Source organism: Diabrotica virgifera, chromosome 10, assembly GCF_917563875.1.
Source record: "Diabrotica virgifera virgifera chromosome 10, PGI_DIABVI_V3a".
NCBI lineage: Eukaryota > Metazoa > Arthropoda > Insecta > Coleoptera > Chrysomelidae > Diabrotica > Diabrotica virgifera.
The window spans coordinates 71158065-71181574 of record NC_065452.1 but is presented as its reverse complement, the minus strand read 5'-3'; the positions used below and the strand labels follow the sequence as shown (position 1 = coordinate 71181574).

The window sequence follows — 23510 nt, the reverse complement described above, 5'->3', positions numbered from 1 at the left end:
TTTACACTGCCCGTTATATTCGTGTGTATATTTTTAATAGTTTAAATATACAGGGTGTGCCAAACCACTGGTTTTCTTTGCATACGGCTAAACTATGGAATATATTATATAAATAAAAATGTTTATAACAAAACTAATGTACCGGGTGTCCCAATAAGAATGGCTCTCGGCCATATCTCAGGAACCGTTTATAGTACAGCTTTGAGAAAAAAATATTTATACCAAAAGTTGCCTCGGGAAAAGCCTGGAAATTATTTTCATAATTGGAGGCCCACTGCTAGAGGGCGTAATTGAATATCAAAAATTAAAAAATCAAAATTTTACAAAATTTACCTAATGAAAGGGCACTGGAAATCCAATCATCGTATTCTTCATAAAATTCTGCCCATATTTGATTTCACAAGTTTAAGTCTACTTTTACAAAAAGAGGTAGGGGTGAGTGGGAACCTACTTATGAAAAAATGGCTGTAAGTCCGGTTCTGCTACATCGAATTTTGCATACTTGGTCTTATTGAAAACAGCTCGTTTTCGTCAATGTAAGTGTCTTATTTTCGAAATAGCCTAATAATTAATATGCAAGCTAAGAGGCGTTATTTAATTATTTTCGGAAATCTAGTTTTCTTTGGAAAATATTAAATACAAGTATGTATTTTTAATCATGTATTACAAAATCAGACCAAATTATCAACATAATACCGAAAACCGCATGTCGATACCTTTTTTCTATCTCGAGATATCTTAAGAAATGTGTAAATTTTAAACATAACCGTTACTGTCACCGGTAAACGAGGTTAAGGAAAAGTAGTGTGCTATGGAAAAAACAAATAAACATTTTCCAGATTTAAACGTATATAATTAATTAAAACAACAATAAGTCAAACAACACTATAAAATATAACAAAGAAATAAAAGCAACTACTTACTTAGTCTTAGTGACTGTCTAAATGTTCAAATTGTTGCCCATCATTTTCGATGTAAGCATTTACTCTTTCAAAAGTAGATTGAATAGCAACAGATTTAACTGTTTTAGACTTTTATTTATGGGGACAGACTAAAGACCTTGTTTTTGCCGCTAGGCCCACTACTCAAGAAAACATGATCTAGAATCTAGAGAATACGAAACGTCATTCAAATCATTGCGAAAGCAGAAATTGAGACTGCTGCTCAATCTACTCTTGAAAGAGTAAATGCTTCCATCGAAAATGATGGGCAACAATTTGAACATTTAGGTCGGCACTAAGTAAGTAGTTGCTTTTTAATTTCTTTGTTATATTTTATAGTGTTGTTTGTATTATTATTATAATTGGAAAATGGTTCTTTGCTTTTTCCATAGCACACTACTTTTCCTTAACTTGGTTGCCGGTGACATTAACAGTTGTTTAAAATTTACACGTTTCTTAAGATATCTCGAGATAGAAAAAAGGTATCGACATTCGGTTTTCGGTATTATGTTGCTAATTTGGTCTAATTTTGTAATAAAGGATTAAAAATGCATACTTGTATTTAATATTCTCCAAAGAAAACCAGATTTCCGAAAATAATTAAATAACGCCTCCTAGCTTGCATATTACTTATTAGGCTATTTCGAAAATAAGACACTTACATTGACGAGAGATGTTTTCAACAAGATCAAGTATGCAAAATTCGATGTAGCAGAACCGGACTTACAGCCATTTTTTCATAAGAAGGTTCCCACTCACCCCCACCTCTTATTTGCAAAGGTAGACTTAAACTTGTCAAATCAAATATGCGCAGAATTTTATGAAGAATACGATGATTGGATTTCCAGTGCCCTTTCATTAGGTAAATTTTGCAAAATTTTGATTTTTTAATTTTTGATATTCAATTACGCCTCTAGCGGTGGACCCACAATTATGAAAATAATTTCCAGGCTTTTCCCGAGGCAACTTTTGTTATAAATATGTTTTTCTCATAGCTGTACTATAAACGGTTCCTGAGATATGGCCGAGAGCCATTCTTATTGGGACACCCGGTACATCAAAAATGTCTATAATTTAAAATTATTTTAGATTATACAGGATCAGTCAGAACAACGGAATGAACCAATGTTGATTTTTTTAATGGAACGTCTATTAAACCATTTTTGAATATAACTTTTAAAAATAAGAAGAGTTTGTTTAAAAGGTTTTATAGGCCTAGAGGTCTATTTTTGAAATATTTATACTTTTATTGAGACAAATGGTAGATAATATTTAAAGGGCTGTGAATTGGGCTCTTCTTCCTTTTTTAGGTGCCATGTCAATAGTCAGACGTTGGCTGCCATCATGTTTACGGTTTTGCTGAAACCTTTCTCTATTGGCTGCTGCGCGAAATAATAAAACGCAGCCATTAAAGTTTCTTTCGACCAATCCATCTCTTTCCCTCCACTTTTCCTTGTATTATAAGGCGAAGTTGAGAGTATTTAGGTCCTCTAATTATATGGCCGAACTATACTGTTTCTCTCCCCTTTATGATGTTTATGAGCAGACGTTCTGAATTCGTCATTTTAAGAACATCTCCATTGGAATTGTGCGAAAGCCACGATATTTTTACGATTCGTTGATAGCACAACAATTCGAATGCTTCAATAGACCACACTACACGTAAAATTGGATAAGCTTCTTACGAATAGGTACGCAAGAACATCGACAAGTTTATGTTACATAAAACTGGTTCCAGGGTCATAAAAACCTTACGTGATACGTCGATCCTGGTTATTATCTCTTCATCAAAGTCACAATTTATAGTTAGTTTTCTTTTATAAAAGATGTCTCTTGACTGGCAAGACTGGACCTTCCGTAAGAAATTGTGGACGATCTTCAGATCTTTGAGAACATGTTCAATCTTTTAGCGGTATTAGGCTGATATAAACTTTTTCCATTGATTTTACTGTTCTCCATGCTTCGCTTGCTCTGCTAAACCGACGCTCTGGCTTATTTTTTACATTTACTGTCCCAGGTTTCATTTTTTGCCTTCAGCATCTTTTTGACATCTTTAAAAGCATCTTGTGTAGTATTTTCGATCTTATGTGTCTTTTGCCTTTAACCAGATGTTAGGTGCCTGTTTTTTCTGTTACCTTTACTTAATATTTCTCCTCACTCCCCCATTCTTGTGTACTACTATGATCTTGTATTTGTTCTCACAAGGCTTTTACAGCCGATTCATTTATAGAATCTATTATATTTCGATACGTATTTAGGGCAAACGAATACGCCATATTTTTACAAGAAATACAAAATTTACTTTATTTAGGAAATTAAGCCACAATTCTAGTTTGAAATTAATTTATGAACGTGTCGACTTCCACTTCAAAAGTCGTTATCAAAATACAAAATATTAATAAATTAAACAAATTGTGTTTATGTTCCTTGGTAAAAAAATTCTTCTAATAATTTAATTTAATTTGACTCATTGATATTGACAATTCAGACATATACATTTTAAAGTAGCCAACTTTAAAATGATATTGTCAATATTTATGAGTTGCGTTCCTGGGACGACTTTATTGGAAGACAGTTCATTCGATTACATGAAATCAACTTTAACTCAAAAATATGCGTCATAAAAAAAATCATAACATGTTATTTGTCTTTAAAAAGACAACCACATGCAATGGTGACAGTAAAATTCTCGTGTTAGTTTTCCATAATATTCCATATATTTACATATATTATATTCCATATACAGGGTGTAACAAAAATACAGGTCATAAATTTATTCACATATTCTGGGACCAAAAATAGTTCGATTGAACCTAACTTATTTTATAATGTGCACATAAAAAAAGTTACAGCCCTTTGAAGTTACAAAAAGAAAATCGATTTTTCCCAATATATCGAAAACTATTAGAGCTTATTTACTGAAAATAGACATGTGGCATTATTATGGCAGTAGTGTCTTAAGAAAAAATTATAGTGGAATTTGGAAACCCCCTCAAAAATTGTATGGGGGTTTTGTTCCTTTAAACCCCCCCAAACTTTTGTACACGTTCCAATTTAATTATTTTTATGGTACCATTAGTTAAACACATTGTTTTAAAAACTTTTTGCCTCTTAGTACTTTTTCGAAAAATCAGTTTTTATCGAGATATTTTGAATATTTGTCAAATCCACCACATATTTGTATATGGTTAAGTACGATTATGGACACTTGATAATAATATGAAAATTTATTTATGATTTACATTTTTAGGTATATTTTGAATCATATTAAAAAAGAAGCCACATCTCGATAAAAGGTGCCTTATCGAAAAAATACAAAGAGGCAAAAAGTTTTAAAAAGACTGTGTTTAACTAATGGTACCGCAGTAATAGTTTAATTGGACGTACACAAACATTTGGGGGGTTTAAAGGCACAAAACTCCCATAAATTTTGTATGTAAACGTATTAAAAAAGAAGCCGCATCTCGATAAAAACTGCAAAATACTGAGAGGCAAAAAAGTTTTGAAAATATTGAATTTAACTAATGGTACCACAATAATAAAATAATTGGCACGTACACAAAAGTTTGGGGGGGTTTAAGGGAACAAAACCCCATAAAATTTTTAGGGGGCGCACAAATTTCACTATAATTTTTCTTTAAGGTGTTCCTGGCATAAGAATGGCACATGCCTATTTTCAATAAAAAATCTCTAATAGTTTTGGATAGATTCGAGAAAATTGATTTTCATTTTGTAACTTCAAAGGGCTGTAACTTTTTTATGTGAATATTTGTACTAAGGTAAGTTAGGTTCATTCGAACTATTTTTTGGTCCCAGAATATGTAGTTTAATTTATGACCTGTATTTTTGTTACACCCTGTATTTAAATATTCCAATAAAGTCGCCCAGGAACGCAACTCATAAATATTGACAATCATTTTAAAGTCGTCTACTTTAAAATGTATAATACATATATGTCTGAATTGTCAATATCAATGAGTCAGATTAAATTAAGTTATTAGAATAATTTTTTTATCAAGCAACATAAACAAAATTTGTTTAATTTATTAATATTTTATATTTCGATAACGACTTCCAAAGTGGAAGTCGAAACATCAATAAATTAATTTCAAACTAGAATTGTGGCTTAATTTCCCAAATAAAACAGTAAATTACATAATTATTCCACAAGGAAATAGCTTCAGAACAACATTAAGCTATAAGTATAATCTCATTATGTAGAGGAATGCTGTCGACTTATCTTTTAAACTAATTATATTCTGTAAAAAATTGTTTGCTAACGTTAAATATTTTTAGAGGGTCCCATGTCCCACGATCAGCCCACATATGCCAGCGTACCGGGAATCAGAGTATATGGGATGATGTGCGTGGACGGTAGAAGAGACAGACAATCTAGGATATCCAAGAGTATGGATAAGCCTCAATTTCCTTGGGATAAAGCCGTGGAACTAGCAAGGAGTGCTATATGGGACTAATCTAGAATTTTTAGTAGATATTACTATAGTAATTGAATAATTTGCATTTGAAAAAGTCACTATGATATTAAAAGTAGATGAAAAGGTTTTTCTAGTTATATCTATAGTATATTTTTTTCAAAACCATTGGTCAAATTTAGATTATTTTGTTTTTGAAGGACAGTTATTTTTCGCAGAAATATTTATTACTTTATACCACCATCTTTGAAAAACTATATTTCGCACCCCCGCTGCAGAAGTCATACAAGTTAAAACATAACAATATTGAATAAATGCTTATTTAATAGAACTGAAAACTGAATATTATTTTTGCAAAGAATAGCTGACATATGTTTTATTATGCTGTTATATTTTGAGTTCAAAGTTTAAATGTATATGGCAGAGATTCTCAATCTGTGGTACATGTACCACTGGTGATGTGGTGATACATATCATTATTGGCGGTGGTACACAAAACACAGAAAAAATTAAAATAGTAGTACTTAGTAAGTATTGATAATACAATTTAAAAATATAGGTGGTACCAAAAATAATAAAAATAACTGTAGGTGGTACATTACTCAAAAAGGTTGAGAACCGCTGGTATATGGTATACTCTATTGTCTCTTTGTTTTGGCATTAACAAAATATCGATATTTGAAAGATGTCATTTCTAAATAACATTTGACCGCCCCATAATATTTTGAGTGATTTTCAGTTAACTTTATTTGAACGATTTGTTCATAAATTAACTTTAATCAGTATCTAATATTTTGTATGAAAAATAAAAATAGCTAATGTAGGTGATACTTTAGCTAATAATACAATGCGACAAGCGAGAGCTGGCGGCTGACCTTCTCGTATTCTGCATTTGTCGCTGTGTATTTTCGCTCAAGGTCACGCGCCACCTCTGGTTTGTCGGATTGTACTATATAATATTAAAAAAAGTATTACATATGCAATATAATCTAACGTAAAAAGTATACATTGCAACAATTAAGACTATTTTAACAGTTAAAATGGTGAAAAATGATCTTAACTATACCTAAATTTTCAAAAAAAATCTGCGTAAAACTGTTTAATATGGTTCGTATGTAATAGCGATAACAGATCTTCCTTCTTGCTCTCCTTTATGTCTAGTTTATTTTTCTTCTTCTTGTATTTCTCCTATCGAAGGTTGGCTATCATCACAGCTATCCGTACCTTATTGGCGGCTGCTCTGAAAAGATCTACTGAGCTGCTAAGTAAATTAATAAGTTAATTTATACCACTCTCTAAGTTTCTCAGCCAGGAAATTCTTCTTCTACCTATGGATCTTTTACCCTGCATTATGAGCCTTAATATAACTTTATTTTTATAGGTGGTCTTTAAAATGGGAACAGTCTGGAATGGACTAGTGCATCTTTTAAGCCAGGGGTTCTCAATCTGTGGTACATATCATTATGTGCGGTGGTATACAAAACGCAAAACCACAACCAAAATTCAGCATATTTGTAGTTAGTTAGGTTACCTCCATATGTATTTCAGTTAGGTGGTACCAAAAATAATTACATAACTCAAAAACATTGAAAACCACTGTTTTAAGCAAATTTATTTCAGTAAGTTCACTTGCAGAATACGTTATTTTTTTATAAAGAATTCCTAGGTTACTGCGATAAATTTTTAAAATTTTAACTTGTTATTTTTAGTGAATTTCATAAAAATTATTACTTATTTTTAGTATTAAAAAGTTTAAATAAAATAAGCCATCGGTAACCTAACTCTTTCGCTTTAGAAATGTCACAACTCAAAAAAAAATGCATAGAGCGCAAAGGTCAATTTTAAAGAAATTGATGAAAAGAACCTTAGAAAAACTGAAAGATTTAGTTGAATTTATTTAATGATAAAACACATAAACCAAAATTTACGCAATTAATCAATACAAACGACACATCTCGAAATGATGCACTTTCACGCATAAAATCGCCTTGAATACTGAGCATAAACTGATTTAATTTTAGATGTCACTTCAGGTGTTGGCTTCTAGCGCCGCCACCAGTTTCGTAGAAGTGAGACTACTGTTATCAAGGAAAATTAATTCAAGTTAACGTGTGTCGTTTCTCCTGTACATAGACAGTAGTTTTTTGGAATCGGTAATGCAAGACGTAATACAAAAAATGAAAAATTTAGAGTTATGTCACTTCTGAAACGGGGGGTGCGATTTATATTCCAAAATGTAATCAGATTAAAGAGCAACAGAAATCTAACCTACCTTTATGGATCCAAGTGATGTTTTCATTCGCAAATTTTCAATGTCGACATTATTCTTAAAACTTAGCTCGACTTATATAATTTGTCAATTTCTCGATCGTACTCAGTATATTTATTTTATTTATACGTAGTTTTAGCTTTATAGGCCGGAGTAGTGATAGTGCTATAATAAACAGTGCATGGAACTGGTCATTGGTACCGAATTACAATGTACATAGTCCAGGGAAATAAGATTTTTTTCGGAACACTGATCAAGTTGTAAATGGGTTTTTTTGGTACTATCATGCATTATAAATACAAATATGCCCGTCACAGTTCGGAGGCATATAATAGTTATTAACACTTTGACTGCCGCAATAGTGAAAAAAAAGTTCCTTCCGGCTGCAAATATTTTTATCGCGAGAATCAAATATTGATTGATGCTTCTGTTGATTGATGCTGTTGTTGATGCATGCTTCTCATGGCAATAAAAGTGTTAACAAATAAACGTCAAAAATGGCAGTTTTTTTCTTTAAATCGCTGCAGGTAAAAATACCGTCATTAAATATATTTTTCATCTTTTAGTAGATAGTAGATGGGCAACAGTTTAAATTGGCAGTTTTTGAATTTTGCTCAGATCATTTTTTGGTTTGTAAATTGCAAAATAAGGCTAACATTTTGAAAATCAAAAATTTGCTAAAACTTTTTCAAAATAAACTTAAGACTTTGATATTACATGAAAAGTTGAGGTAAGTACTTATAATGCACAAAAAATTTCAAGACGATTCTTTAATTAATTAGGGATAAACAAATTTTATTAAATTTGTTTATCCCACACAGCTTTTCTTTGCAATGTTATTGCTCAGAATATAATAATGATACAGCGATTTTGCAGGAACCACATGAAAGAAGAAGACTTATATTTTCAACGTATTTTAAAAAATCAATAAAAAGTCATATTTATTTTGTAATATTAGGGGGAATATATGTACAGGGTTATTCACTATATTTTGATCCCCCTGTAAACTGCTTTATTTACAGAATTAGAAAAAAATGTAAAATACAAAAGTTATTCGATTTTTAAATTGATTTTTGACATATATATCGTACTAGTGACGTCATCCATTTGGGTGTGATGACGTAATCGACTATTTTTTTAAATGGGAATAGGGATCGAGTGCTAGCTCATTTGAAAGGTTATTCAATTCCCTATTCAGTAATACATTAACATGATTAATTATACAGGGTGTCCAAAAAATTTTTTTAAATTAAATTGACACAAAAGGGAGAATGTATGTAATTTATTAAATTCAAAATACATTCTACTGCTGTCAGAAAACAGAAATAAATGTTTATTGAACAAATGAACATTACTTTTCACTTAAATTAAATGTTCAAGCTGCTACCCACCTGCTTCTTAGCAGTTTGAACATTGAAATTAAGCAAAAATCAATGTTTATTTGTGCAATAAACTTTTATTTGTTTTCTAACAGCAGTAAAATATATTTTAAATTAAATAAATTACATACATTCTTCTTTTTGTGTCAATTAATTTAATTAAAAAAAATTTTTTTGGACACCCTGTATAATTAATCACGTTAATGTTTATATTACTGAATAGGGAATTGAATAACCTTTCAAATGAGCTAGCACTCGACCCCTATTACCATTTAAAAAATATTCGATTACGTCATCACGCATAAATGGATGACGTCACTAGTACGATATATATATATATACAGGGTGCGCCAAACCTCTGGTCTTCTTTGATTACGGCTAAACTATGAGATATACAAAAAAATGTTTATAACAAAACTAATGTGTATCAAAGAGGTCTATAATTTAAAATTATTTTCAATTATACAGGGTGAGTCAGAACGACGGTATGAACCAAAGTTTTATTTTTTTAAATGGAACACCCTGTATATTAAATCATTTTTGAATATATTATTTAAAAATATGAAAAATTTGTATAAGGTCTTATAGGTCTAAAGTTAATAATTTTCGAAATATTTACATTTTTATTGAGAAAAATGGTAATATTTATAGGGTTGTGGATTATGTTTCCAAGGAAATAAAAATTTGGGTGATAGGTCAAAGTTTTTAAAATATAGTGTTATTTTTAAATAATTTAATATTTTTTACTTTTAGCCATAAAATATACAGTGTGATCACTATTTGCAAATACAAAATTTTCTCATTTTTTTTAAATGGGACACCCTGTATATTACTTTTGCGTTTTGTAGTAAATATTACAACCTTTCTTTTGGTATAAGGTTGTATGTACCTAGCATGTTTCGTTTTGTAGATATTTAAAAAAACTATAGATTTTACGTGTTTGCGGATTTTTTATTTAAAAATTTTTTTGCAAAAAAAAAATAATTATAATCTGGTTTTAGAAACATACACTAAAATATAAAATATGAAGATAAAAACGTAATTAAAGATTAAAATAAATCGTATGCTAGTACAATTCAATTGAATTTAATAACTTTAAATTATTTTACAAAAAATATTTTACCATATTAATGAATGCATAAATTAGTTACTAAATTAAATAAACAACCAAATTTTAAATCAACCGTAGTAATTTTTCTACTACAGCAACTTTCCTGTACCAAATTAATTGTTAGTTAAATTGTATTTAGTTAAACTTTTAATGTACCTTTTAAATTTACTTACATACATCTTGAGAATATAAAAATTATTATAAAGTATGCTTTGAAACAAATGAATGTTAAATGTATCATCCAAATTATTTATTAATATAAATAGTATTTACTGGTGTCACAAAAACTGGGAATACTTTTGTAGTTGAAATTTTTGTAACAATTTTTTTTATTTTAAATTTTAATTTTTTAACCGAAACATTTTTGGATATGACATTTGTTTTGGGCGAAACCATTAGAAATTATTACCAGATTTTGTGACACGAGTAGGTACATAGATACTATTTACTTCTTAATATACTTCCATAACGTTCATTTGTTTCAAAGCATACTTTATACGTTCTCAAGATGTAGGTAAATTAAATAGTTATTAACTGATCTTACTCGTAAATACAATATAACTAACAATTAATTTGGTATAGGAAAGTTGCTGCGGTAGAAGAATTACTACGATTGATTTAAAATTTGGTTGTTTATTTAATTTAGTAACTAATTTATGTATTCATTAATATGGTAAAATATTTTTTGTAAAATAATTTAAATTTATTAAATTCAATTGAATTGTACTAGCATACGATTTATTTTAATCTTTAATTACGTTTTTATTTTCATATTTTATATTTTAGTGTATGTTTCTAAAACCAGATTATAATTATTTTTTTGCAAAAAAATTTTTAAATAAAAAATCCGCAAAAACGTAAAATCTATAGTTTTTTTTTAAATATCTACAAAACGAAACATGCTAGAAAAGAAAGGTTGTAATATTTACTACCAAACGCAAAACTAATATACAGGGTGTCCCATTTAAAAAAATGAGAAAATTTTGTATTTGCAAATAGTGATCACACTGTATATTGTATGGCTAAAAGTAAAAAATATTAAATTATTTAAAAATAACACTATATTTTAAAAACTTTGACCTATCACCTAAATTTTTATTTCCTTGGAAACATAATCCACAACCCTATAAATATTACCATTTTTCTCAATAAAAATGTAAATATTTCGAAAATTATTAACTTTAGGCCTATAAGACCTTATACAAATTTTTCATATTTTTAAATAATATATTCAAAAATGATTTAATATACAGGGTGTTCCATTTAAAAAAATACAACTTTGGTTCATACCGTCATTCTGACTCACCCTGTATAATTGAAAATAATTTTAAATTATAGACCTCTTTGATACACATTAGTTTTGTTCTAAACATTTTTTTGTATATCTCATAGTTTAGCCGTAATCAAAGAAGACCAGAGGTTTGGCGCACCCTGTATATATACAGTGCGTCCATAAAGTAACGCATAAATTCATTATTTCGTAAACCGGCGACTTTAAAGAAAAATCCCAAAACAGGTCGATTTTTATTTTTAATTTCCGATTTTTTGGCATATATATCATAGTAGTGACGTCATCCATCTGGCCGTGATGACGTAATCGATGATGTTTTTAAATGAGAATAGGGGTCATGTGATAGCTCATTTGATAGGGTATTCAATTCTCTATTCACTAATGTAAACATTAACATAATTATTTATACAGGGTGTTCAAAAAATATTTTCTTAATTAAAATAATTGAGACAAAAAGAAGAATGTATGTAATTTATTTAATTCAAAATGCTTTTTCATACTGTCAGTAAACAGGAAAAAAAATTATTTGACAAATAAACACTGATTTTCGCTTGAACGAAATGTTCAAACGGGCAAGACAAACAATTTCACACCGTAGTGATATCATTTTGAAAAAACCAACATGTGCCTTAGCCCAACATGCAATAGATACAAAACATAAGGTGGACTTTGATGAAACCAAGATCCTTTGTAATGAACGCAACCTCTCGAAAAGACAGTTCTTAGAGATGTGTTTCATATTGAAGACTTCTAATGTACTTAACAAGAGAACTGACATCAGTAACTTGAGTCAAATATACCATGCATTGATTTTGCAGAATTAGTTGGTATTATTACACTCAAATTATTATATTGTAAAAAAGTTTTTTGTGGTTTTTTCAAGCTTTTCCCACTTTTTTAATAATAACAGTTTACTTAATAGATTTAACATTTTAAAAAATATAAATTTCCATAGGATAAAATTTTGCATTACTGATATGAATTATAAATTAAAATTTGCTGAACTGATTTATGAATTTTCTTATATTTTTGCATTTTTTCATCTGCACATTGAGCTGCGATATATGGAAGTTATAATATTGTACTATTTTATATAATTGTTGGTTACTGGATAACCAGTACTAACGTAGGCACTTTTCCATATAATTATGTGATTTGCCCTCACGTGTTTCAAATATACTGTGATTCTTGTCCACGAGGTATAGAGTACATCCCTTGATTACTTATTGATATTATTTTCACTTTTTAAACACTTTTACAACTGTTTTTATTACATCAATTTGAATTTTACCGCGCTGCACTGCAGTTGTCAGTCACTCTTTGTAAAAATTTTCAAGGTTGCCTGCCTCTTGGCGAGATGTCAGTTTAGACCTGATATTTTTCAAACTCCATTTGCTTTTGTGTGCCTGTTGGGCTCAGATCGACCTGCTGGTAACTATTCAACTTTAAATTTTCAATTTTGCACATTAGCATTCAAATCCTGTAATGATGTTACCTAAAGTTAAAATGAAGTATGCTTAAATGCTACTAATTCTGGAAGTGTGAATCTGGTTTTTTCTTGGTTCATCCTTGACATTAAAAAAGCAAGCCGGCTTTTTTTCACTTGTTTTTTATATGTGACTGTTACCACATGGTCTTGTCTTTAGCTGTATTAAAGTTTTTAAATATTAACTATACATTTAAATGTTATATACTTTTACATTGCATTGGTTCATGGATAAGATTTTTTACTATGTACAACTTATCTATTGCTACATGTCTTTTTAAGGTAACGCTGGTGCTTTTTTACCTCTCCTTTGGATGTTGTTTCTTATAACACTCTTTTTGTAGATGAACTGATGATATCTACTGAGCAGTAGACGAAACGTCTTCAATAAATAGATGAAGTAGCCGAATTCTTTGTCTCTTTTTTCACCCACTTGACCGATAAAACCCTACACTTACGAATGCTCCTTTTTTATATTGGAATTGACGGTCGTACTCCTTTATGATATATATATATATATATATATATATATATATATATATATATATATATATATATATACAGGGTGATTGATTAGTGTGTGTCTATATATATATATATATATATATATATATATATATATATACAGGGTGATTGATTAGTGTGAGGAAGCTCAGTAGATCTGTTATAGTAAAAATTACAAAAAAAAGTTATTGACAAAAATTGTAGGCAGTGAAAACTCCACATTTTAAAATTAGTTACAATCTTACAGGGTGTTCCATAAGATGGTGGCAGACCAAACTTATGTTTTTTTAAATGGAACACCCTGTATTTTATTTTAAATTTGAAATCTGCTTTACTTCCACATCACAAAAATGTAAAGTTTTATTATGTTATACCGCGCACCTAAAAAGTTATAGCCAATATTACCTGAAAATCGTATCAAGTTTAACTCCCTGTATAATTAAAAAGGAGTATAGGAACATTGATCTATTGCAACCATAGTTTTTTAATAATTGTTAAAAATTACAAAACATATTCGTTTTCATAATATTCGTTAAATCAAATACAGGGTAAGTCAAAATGCAAGTACATTATTTTCTTGGTAATTTTAAATAGAACACCCTGTATTTTATATCACTATAGAAAAGTACTAATGTTGTACTTCAAATTTTATGAAGTACTCCCTATACCTAAAGTTATCAGTTTTCAAGATATTTTTATTTTTCTATCAAAGTATTAATTTGGTAGATATTTTAACGTTTACCAATATAATTATTGTGAGTTGGCCATGATTGATTTGTCAGAAACTGATAGTTTGACATTATTGTTTATTAATTCAGTAACGAAATAACGACATAGAAAAGAAAACAATTTATTTTAAATAAAATTTTTAAAAAATAACCGACGGAAAATTAAAAAAAAAATAACAACACAAAAAAATAAAAAACAACAGTAATTTTAACTTATCTTACTTAAGTAAGGTGTTCAAAATGACATCCCAAAACATCTATGCATACTTGAAAGCGGTCATTGAAAGAGTTGCTTACATTACTAAGCATTTGTAAAGAAATATTTTGAAATACAATTCGGATTCTATTTTTCATATCATCTCTTGTTGTTGGAGGTATTTTATATACTTCGTTCTTAACGTAACCCCAAAAAATGAGTCCATTTTTATTGAACTCTGGTATCCTTGGGGGCCACCTTACCGGTCCATCCCTTCCGATCCATCTTTCACCAAACTGATCATCAAGTTCACCACGTACTAATTCGTTGTGGTGCACAGGAGCACCGTCATGTAGAAACCACATTTGTTCACGTATATTAAGTGGAACCTCTTCTAATAATATCGGTAACTGATTTACGATAAAATCTAAATAAATCTCACCATTTAAATTATCTTCAAAAAAATATGGTCCTACTACATGGTTACCGACGATAACTCCCCACACATTTAGAGACCATCTTGTTTGACTATGTGTTACTATGTGGTATGGATAACTTGTTGAATAGTAGTGAAAGTTATGCCTATTAACAGAACCGTTTCGATGGAATGTAGCTTCATCACCAAATAGGACATAATCAAAAAAATCTCTGCTCATTAATTTTTTCTAAGGCCCATTCACAAAATACCATTCGTTTCTGAAAATCATCATTATTTCATTCTTGGTGCTTTTGTATATGATAAGGGTGCATCTTGTTTTTAGATAGAATGTTTTGAACAGAGTAGTAACTAAGTTCTTGTTCATTGGAAATACTCCTTATACTTGTGTGTGGGTGTTCTGTAACTGCCATCAACACACTCATTTCCTTTTCCTCTGTCACACTAGTTTTTGTTTGTCCATGTTTTTCATAATTCACTGAACCAGTGCGGTTAAATCGATCTTTCAATTTTTCAAATGTATCTTGTCTAGGTTGCCGCCTATCTGGAAACCGTTCTTGATACATTCTAGCTGATAGTAATGAATTTTTATTCCATTCCCCCAAAATCCAGATCGTATCTACCATTTCATCAGTAGTAAAATTCATTATTGCTAATTTAAATTTAATTAATTACTGAATTACTAAATAATACGTAATTGTTGCTAATTTACGGTGTACCCAATACTGAATTAATAAACAATAATGTCAAACTGGCAGTTTCTGGCAAATCAATCATGGCCAACTCATAATAATTATTGGTAAACGTTAAAATATCTACCAAATTAATAGTTTGATGGAAAAATAAAAATATCTAGAAAACTGATAACTTTAGGTATAGGGAGTACTTCATAAAATTTGAAGTACGATATTAGTACTTTTCGATAGTGATATAAAATACAGGGTGTTCTATTTAAAATTACCGAGAAAATAACGTACTTGCATTTTGACTTACCCTGTATTTGATTTAACGAATATTATGAAAACAAATATGTTTTATAATTTTTAACAATTATTAAAAAACTATGGTTGCAATAGATCAATGTTTCTATGCTCTTTTTTAATTATACAGGGAGTTAAACTTGATACGATTTTCAGGTATTGGCTATAACTTCTTAAATACCCGGTATAACATAATAAAACCTTACATTGTTGTGATCTGGAAGTGAAGCAGATTTCAAATTTAAAATAAAATACAAGGTGTTCCATTTAAAAAAACATAAGTTTTGTCTGCCACCATCTTATGGAACACCCTGTAAGATTGTAGCTAATTTTAAAATGTGGAGTTTAAAGCTGCCTACAATTTTTGTCAATAACTTTTTTTGTAATTTTTACTATAACAGATATACTGAGCTTTCTCACACTAATCAATCACCCTGTATATATAATATATATATATATATATATATATATATATATATATATATATATATATATATATATATATACAGGGTGTTTCATTGGGAAACGGAAATATTTTAACGGTGAATAGAGGTCACCGAGGCAGTTTTAGGTATACTACATTTTTTGCCCTACCGACTTTTATAACCGAGTTACAGGGTGTTTTATCGATTTTGCCCATTTCTTTCCTAAGCCATAACTTTAGAACCACCCTGTATATTTTTTTGATATTTGGTAAACATATGTCTCATTCAAAACCCAAACGATCGACATACTAACCATAAGAAAAATCCAGGTCCGGATTAACAAAAAATTATAAAGTAATTGTGACCTTAAAACAACACCTTGTATGTTCAAATTTTGAAAATCTGTTTGCATATTTGAAAAGAGCACAAAAAAGTAAGTTTAATGGTTTGCTTCAATTTTGGCTTATAAGTAATTTGAATAACTTTGTTAATATTGATTGTAGACTAAATCCACTTTGGTATTTGAAAAGCTGGTATTTTGACACGAATTTTCAAAAAAATTTGCCTAGGTCAATTAGGGTCAAACTTTTTTTATTTAATTCACAGCTACTTCTATACCTACCTATATATAAAATTCTCCTATCACAGTGTTAGTTGCCATACTCTTCCGAAACGGCTTGACCGATTTTTATGAAATTTTACGTTTATTCTGTAGGACTGAGAATAAGATATTCTTCATACCCATAATTGATAAAGGGAGTTCCCCTGTCGTGTTTTTTTTATATTTTTGGACAAAATTGTCTACCTTAATTTTGTATGATGTAGCATTAAAAAATACATAACCCTTAATTTTACCCCTTCTATCGACAACCCCTATTTTTTAATAGCCATCTATAGATTTGCATGTATAATATTCTCCTGTCATAGTGTTAGTTGCCATACTCCTCCGAGACGGCTGGACCAATTTTTATGAAATTATATATGTATATTTGGTAGTCTGAGAATCGGTCGTAATTTATTTTTCATACCTCTGACTGATAAAGGGGATTCCCCCTGACATTTTGTAATATTAGGTGGAGATATATGTACATATTGTACTCTACGAGACTACGAGTACATACAAATTAAAAAAATATATATCAAAATCCATCGACAAGTTCGGGAGATCGCAGCAGTTGTTTGAAGAACCAATTTCTTTTTTTAATTACACGGATTTTATAACTCCTCTTCGCCGGCCCCGAGCCGATTTCGTTATGACTTCATTTTTAAAGCTTTGTTAACCGCTCTGTTGAAGTTCAAAGTTTCCTCAAACTTTTACACATAAACTAAGTATACAGGGTGTTTGGTAAAGAATGAACCATAGCTGATGAACAATAGCTGATGAACCATAGCTGAATGATTCCTGAGGTTAAAATAGGTCGATTTAAGCTAACTTACCTTAGTACAAAAGTTGATATTAACCGAAATACAGGGTGTCAAAGTTAAACTTTTATTTTATTTATTTTTGAATATTTCTTGACAGGCATGGGACAACAACACGAAATTTGGTAAGTGGTGCTGGTACTGTACACCCTACTAAATTATGTTAAACAGACTTTTTGGCTACTACCAGAGGCGTGCGACGGGGGAACGTGAATGGTTGACCCTTCTGAAATTCTACGCCACTGGCTGAATTTCTATTTTAGTGTAATTTTTTGATTCTCCAATACTTTCTATGTAAATAACATACTCTTCATTCGTAACGATAAAGCCATTAGTTTTCGAGATATTTGAAGCTAAAAACGAAGGAGCATAATACATTAATCAAAATAAGTGTGCCTTTTCATTTTTAACTTTAAATATCTCGAAAACTAATGACTTTATCCTTACGAATGAAGAGTATATTATTTGCATAGAAAGTATTGGAGAATCTAAAAATTATGCAAAAATAGCAGTTTCATCAGTGGCGTAGAATTTGGGAAGGGTCAACCATTCACTTTCCCCTGTCGTCCGCCTCTGGTTTTAACCAGAAACCATGATTTAACATAATTTAGTAGGGTGTACAGTACCTACACTTTCTGCCAAGTATCATAAGGATATGTCAAATAGTTTTATAGTACCGGGCACACATAGTTGTTAAAGTTTTAAATAAAGAATAAATTATTTAAAAAGAAGAATACTTTAAAATAATTTGACATAGCCGTGTAATACTTGGCAGAAAGTCTAGGCACTGTACACCCTACTAAATTAAGTTAAATAATCGTTTCTGACTACTATCAGAGGCGTACGACAGGGGAAAGTGAATGGTTGACCCTTCCCAATTTCTACGCCACTGATGAAACTGCTATTTTAGCATAATTTTTAGCTTCTCCAATACTTTCTATGCAAATTATATACTCTTCATTCGTAACGATAAAGTCATTAGTTTTCGAGATATTTGAAGTTAAAAATGAAAAGGCACACTTATTTTTTTTATTAGAAATAACCCGCATCAACCATAAAAGGTTATTAGCGGTGGTACAATGATACATATTAATTTGATACAAAATATAAACTATTTTACAGAGTTTTTAGAAAGTTGATTTTAATTTATGATTGATCTGAAACGTAGCACTCATATTTGGTTATATTATATATATATATATATATATATATATATATATATATATATATATATATATAATCTTTATCCCTTCTACCCTGAGGTGTAGGGATTATATTTGGTTATATAATTTAGTTTCCTTTAAAAACCTAATGATTTTGTCACAATTCGCACTGTTTAACGCACACTTTATATCACATGGTAGTCCAGAAGCTTGTCTTTGCAGATGATATAATGGACAGTGTATAACAATGTGACCTACAGTTATATTGGTGTCACAGGCGTAGCACATTTATTGATTTTTTAATTGAGGTTTTCTTGGGAAACATTTGTATCTTCGGAGTTATCATTTTCAGTTTGATCTAGATTTAGTTGACGACATATTTTCTTCCTTATTCGTGTAATTCTAGATTTAATGCGTCTGTCTTCGAGTTTGGGGTAGATTTCTGTTAGCGTTGTTAATAGTCCTGTTATGTTTTTCGTGTATTCTTGTGCGATACTTAATGGATTGGGGGAACCGTGTGCATCATCCAGAAAGCTAACTATCTGTATAGTTTAATTCAAACAGGGTTGAAGCTTCATCAATAAATTCCTTTGCAGGTTGGATAAGTGATTCAGTAGAAACTGTTTCTCCAGTTTTGTATCAGATTTAGTGACTCTTGACTTTTTTGTTGATCTTGCTTTAGGTTTTGTTAAATCTATTTCTGTGTTTTCTACCGGTGGTGTATTAACTGGAGACGATATTTCAGAATGAGAACGTTTCGGTATAGTAATTTCTGTAGGGAGTTGTTGGGAATCCATTACTTCACCAGTGTTTTCTGTTTGATTCTGGACAGAGTGATTTTTGTCTTCAGCTGTTGAATTACAGAAAGAAATAGAGTCTTGGTCAGTTTGGGATGTAGGTATAGACGGGTTTGACTGGATGGCCGTATAGGTACATGTTGAGGCGATATGACCAGATTGATGACAGAGATAGCAAGTAAGTCCATCAGAAAGAAAGATTCGGTAAGATGTATTATCGAAGTCAATGAGAATTGATTCAGGAATAACAAAATTGTCGACAGGTGTATAGTACACCTGCCTACGAAAGCTTAATACGTGACTATATTGAGGATCTTGAATTCTTGCTCTTAAGAAAGACATCGGTGAAAGAAGATGAAAGCCCTTCTCGGCAAGATATTTTTCGAGGAAGTGATGAGGAATAGACGGACAGACACTAGACAGCAGGAAACTATTAGCAGAAGTGACTAGTATTCTTGCTTTGATAACATTATCTCCTATTTTTATATCTCCGTGGTCTGTTAAAAAAGTGCCAACAACTTCTTTGCTGGAAAGGTAGATGCAGATTCTGCCGTTAGAAATTCGTGATGAAAAAAGTACATTTTTGGGTTGTACTAGTGATCCTATTGCTGTAACGTAGTCTTCTAATTTTAGTGTGTCTACTGCTGGGATAATAATGGCTTGTAGTTTCGAAGGGAATGTAGCTGCTTTCTGTTGGGTAATTGTAGAGTAAGATTGTGTTTGTTGATCGGGTAACATTGGAGGACCCCTGTAGTCAGAAGTACCAGCTATCGGATAAAATTGTTAAATACTTTTTATTTTAATTTTCTTATTTCGTTTCACTATATTGTAATTGGGTCAGTACGACTAGACGTCAAATAAACGTCAAACTGATAGTTATAAATTTAATCTGCTCTCAAAAAAAATTAACTTTTTAATAATAAAAGTGTGTCAGTATATAAAAAAATTAGTGAATTTGACGAAGAAAATCGTGGCTTTAAACTGATGAACTAACGTGCTAAATATAAACTAATTTAACTATTTTATTTGTGTTTATAAGTGACGAACAAAAAAAAAACAAGAACAACAGTGTTAAGTGCTAAACAACAGGACAGAAAGGGGCTCTTGGCCCACGAAAGAGCCTTCCAGACACCGGATGACGACTAAGCTAAGTACCTTAGATGATTTTATAGACAATAATATTTTTGAAAGCTTGCCTGAATTGACAGATGACGAATTAGCTAATGATTTAGAAAATTCAAAATTAAATAAGACAAATAAAGTAAATTCAAATCATACCAATAAACTAAAAACAAAATTAGGTCCATCAGACAATTTAAAAATAATAAATAATTCACAAACAAATAAAAAGAAAATAGATATTGCAAACATTGAATTCCTAAATAAAGCTAATTCTACATATTCTGTAGGTAGCATAGTAACAGTAGTTACTGATTCCATGTCTAGTAATAGTAATATATCCACATGTATTTCCCATAATAATTCTAGCGAGGGTGAAATAAGTGAAAGGGAAGATGAAATCAGTGAAAATAGTACAAATATAAGCAACGTACAAAAAGAGAAAAGAAAAAGACTCAATTCCTTAGGAAGCGGCTCAGACAAAGGAGAAATTAAACGTGCCAAAGAAATGGACACATACCACAAAGAACTAGTTCGATCATTGGACACATTAACTGAACAGATGAAAAAAATGGAGGCGGAAAATAAGCGCCTAATGAATCAAATCCATCAAATGCAAGAAGAAAACAAGTTCCAAATGGTCAAACTAGAAGAGAAAATAACCGGCAAAGATCAAGAAATACAGAAACTAACTCAAAAGCTACTTGAGATGATAGACAAACATGCGGAAAAGGAAAAGCTGATTTTAAAATCGAACGAAAAACCAACGCAAGCTGAAAAACAAACGCAGAAGAAAACGACGGTAGAAGAACCAACAAATATGCATGAAAAGGAAAGACGTAGAACTTCTGCTAATAGTCCAAATAAAGAAAACTTAATTGAAATGGAAAACAACAATGCTGAATGGACAACCCAGCAGCACCAGAAGAAAAAACAAAACAAAAAAACCAAAATAACAGAAAAAAACGTCACAGAAGAAGAACCGAAAAATATTAGCGCTGCTGAAAAGCAGACATTAATAATACAAAAGAGAAATGAAGAAGCATGCGTAGCCAGAGGAATGCTAAGAAAGAAATATGAACAAGAGAAAGATCAACACACTGAAATAGAAATGGAGACTGAAAACGAAAATGAAAAAGAAAAATCGAAAAACAGTATTCCCAAATTACCAGCGCAAAAACAAAATACCGTAACAACAACAGAAAAAGAACAGCCAACGAAGGCTGCACCTAGACCACCGGCGATTATCCTCAAATCGATAGGAAAAAGCCAAGAGATATTACAAAAAGCCGCAGAAAGGGGAATCGGATCCGCTAATAAATTCGCTAAATCTGGAAGGTCAATCGTGATCCAGACAAATAATAGAGAAGGGTACCTAGCAATGATCAAGATACTTGAAGAACAAAATACAAAGAACCCTGAAAGCCCTATTGAATACATCGCATATCCAATAGATTCAGAACGCACCACAAGATTAGTAATCAGAGGATTACATGAAACAACAGAAACAAGCAATATACAAAAAGAACTTAACAAAAACGGAATCATGGCCATTAAAGTAACAAATATGATCTCCAAGAAGGAAGACAAGAAAAAATTGCCACTTTTCTTAGTTACAATAAACGAAGAAGATAAAGAAAAAATGAAAAGCTTGACAACTCTCTGTTACATGAAAATATATATCGAAGAAGAAATAAGAAAAAATACAGAAGTTATGCAGTGCTATAACTGCCAAGGATTCTACCATGGATCCAAAGCCTGTCACTGTGGAACTAAATGCGTTAAGTGTGGCGGATCACACATTAGCAGCGAATGCACAAAGGACAGGAACACCGAACCAAAGTGCGCAAACTGTGGCGAAGCCCACACAGCTAATTACAGAGGATGCTCCAAAGCACCAAAAAGAAAAACATACACCGCACAGGCACAAACAAGAAACAGAACAGAAGAACACACACCTACAGACAGAAGTACCAACAAAAGCTACGCACAAATAACAAAGACGACAGATGAATCTAAACAAAACAACGAAACGGCAAATCTCATGGCAATTGTAAATGAACAGATGAAAAACTTCATGTTCATGTTCGAGAGGATGACCAATGTAGTGAGTGCTATGGGCAATATTGGTGTAAACAGAACTAACTAATCAGTTGGGCGATCTGCGTATAGGGTCATGGAATCCAAATGGGCTAAAACAGAAAATTAACACCTTGGACGAGTTTTCCAACAGACTCGAACTAGACATCATAGCCTTACAAGAAACTAAGATAACGGAAAAAACAAAAACAAAATTTCCAGGTTATGATGTCTATAGAAATGACTACACAGCCACATCAGGAGGCACGGCGATCTTGGTGAAAAAAGGAATCAAACACCAAGTAATTCCTACACCAGACGGACTCATCACTATGGAAGCCACCATAGTGAGGATCAAGACAGGAAAAGATATGCTGAAAATTGTTTCAGCATATGTTAGACCAAATGATCCAATCTTTAAGGAAGACTTAAATGTCATATTAGACACAGTAGAGCCCTCTATCATTATAGGAGATCTGAACGCAAGATCTCCGAACTGGTTCGATAGAACCACAAACCGCAACGGGAGAATATTGTGTGGCTATCTCGAAGAACGACCAAACACGATGGTGGCGGGACCCATAGAACCCACATGCTTCCATGGTGGAAACAGACTTCCCACATTCCTAGACATAGCAATTCTACAAAATGTGGGTCAACAATACGAAATATATTCAATGAATGAGGGTGACTCAGATCACAACCCAATTGTACTGACCCTGGGAGCAGTAGAAACAAACAACTTGCAAAC

At 31.1% G+C, this 23510-nt stretch overlaps 2 protein-coding genes across 2 annotated transcripts in view; one reads left to right on the top strand and one right to left on the bottom strand.

Moving 5' to 3' along the window:
- The window catches only part of LOC114339964 (uncharacterized), a 507219-nt gene extending 499450 nt beyond the window's left edge, over positions 1–7769 (top strand). The window contains exon 5 of the mRNA XM_050663491.1: positions 5238–7769. Within this exon, the coding sequence (XP_050519448.1) occupies positions 5238–5416 (179 nt within the window). The 3' untranslated portion in view covers positions 5417–7769. The remainder of the gene's footprint in view (positions 1–5237) is intronic.
- LOC126893378 (NEDD8-conjugating enzyme UBE2F-like) overlaps positions 1–23510 on the bottom strand; it is a 167419-nt gene that overhangs the window by 109497 nt on the left and 34412 nt on the right. The gene's annotated exons all lie outside the window — the stretch shown is intronic.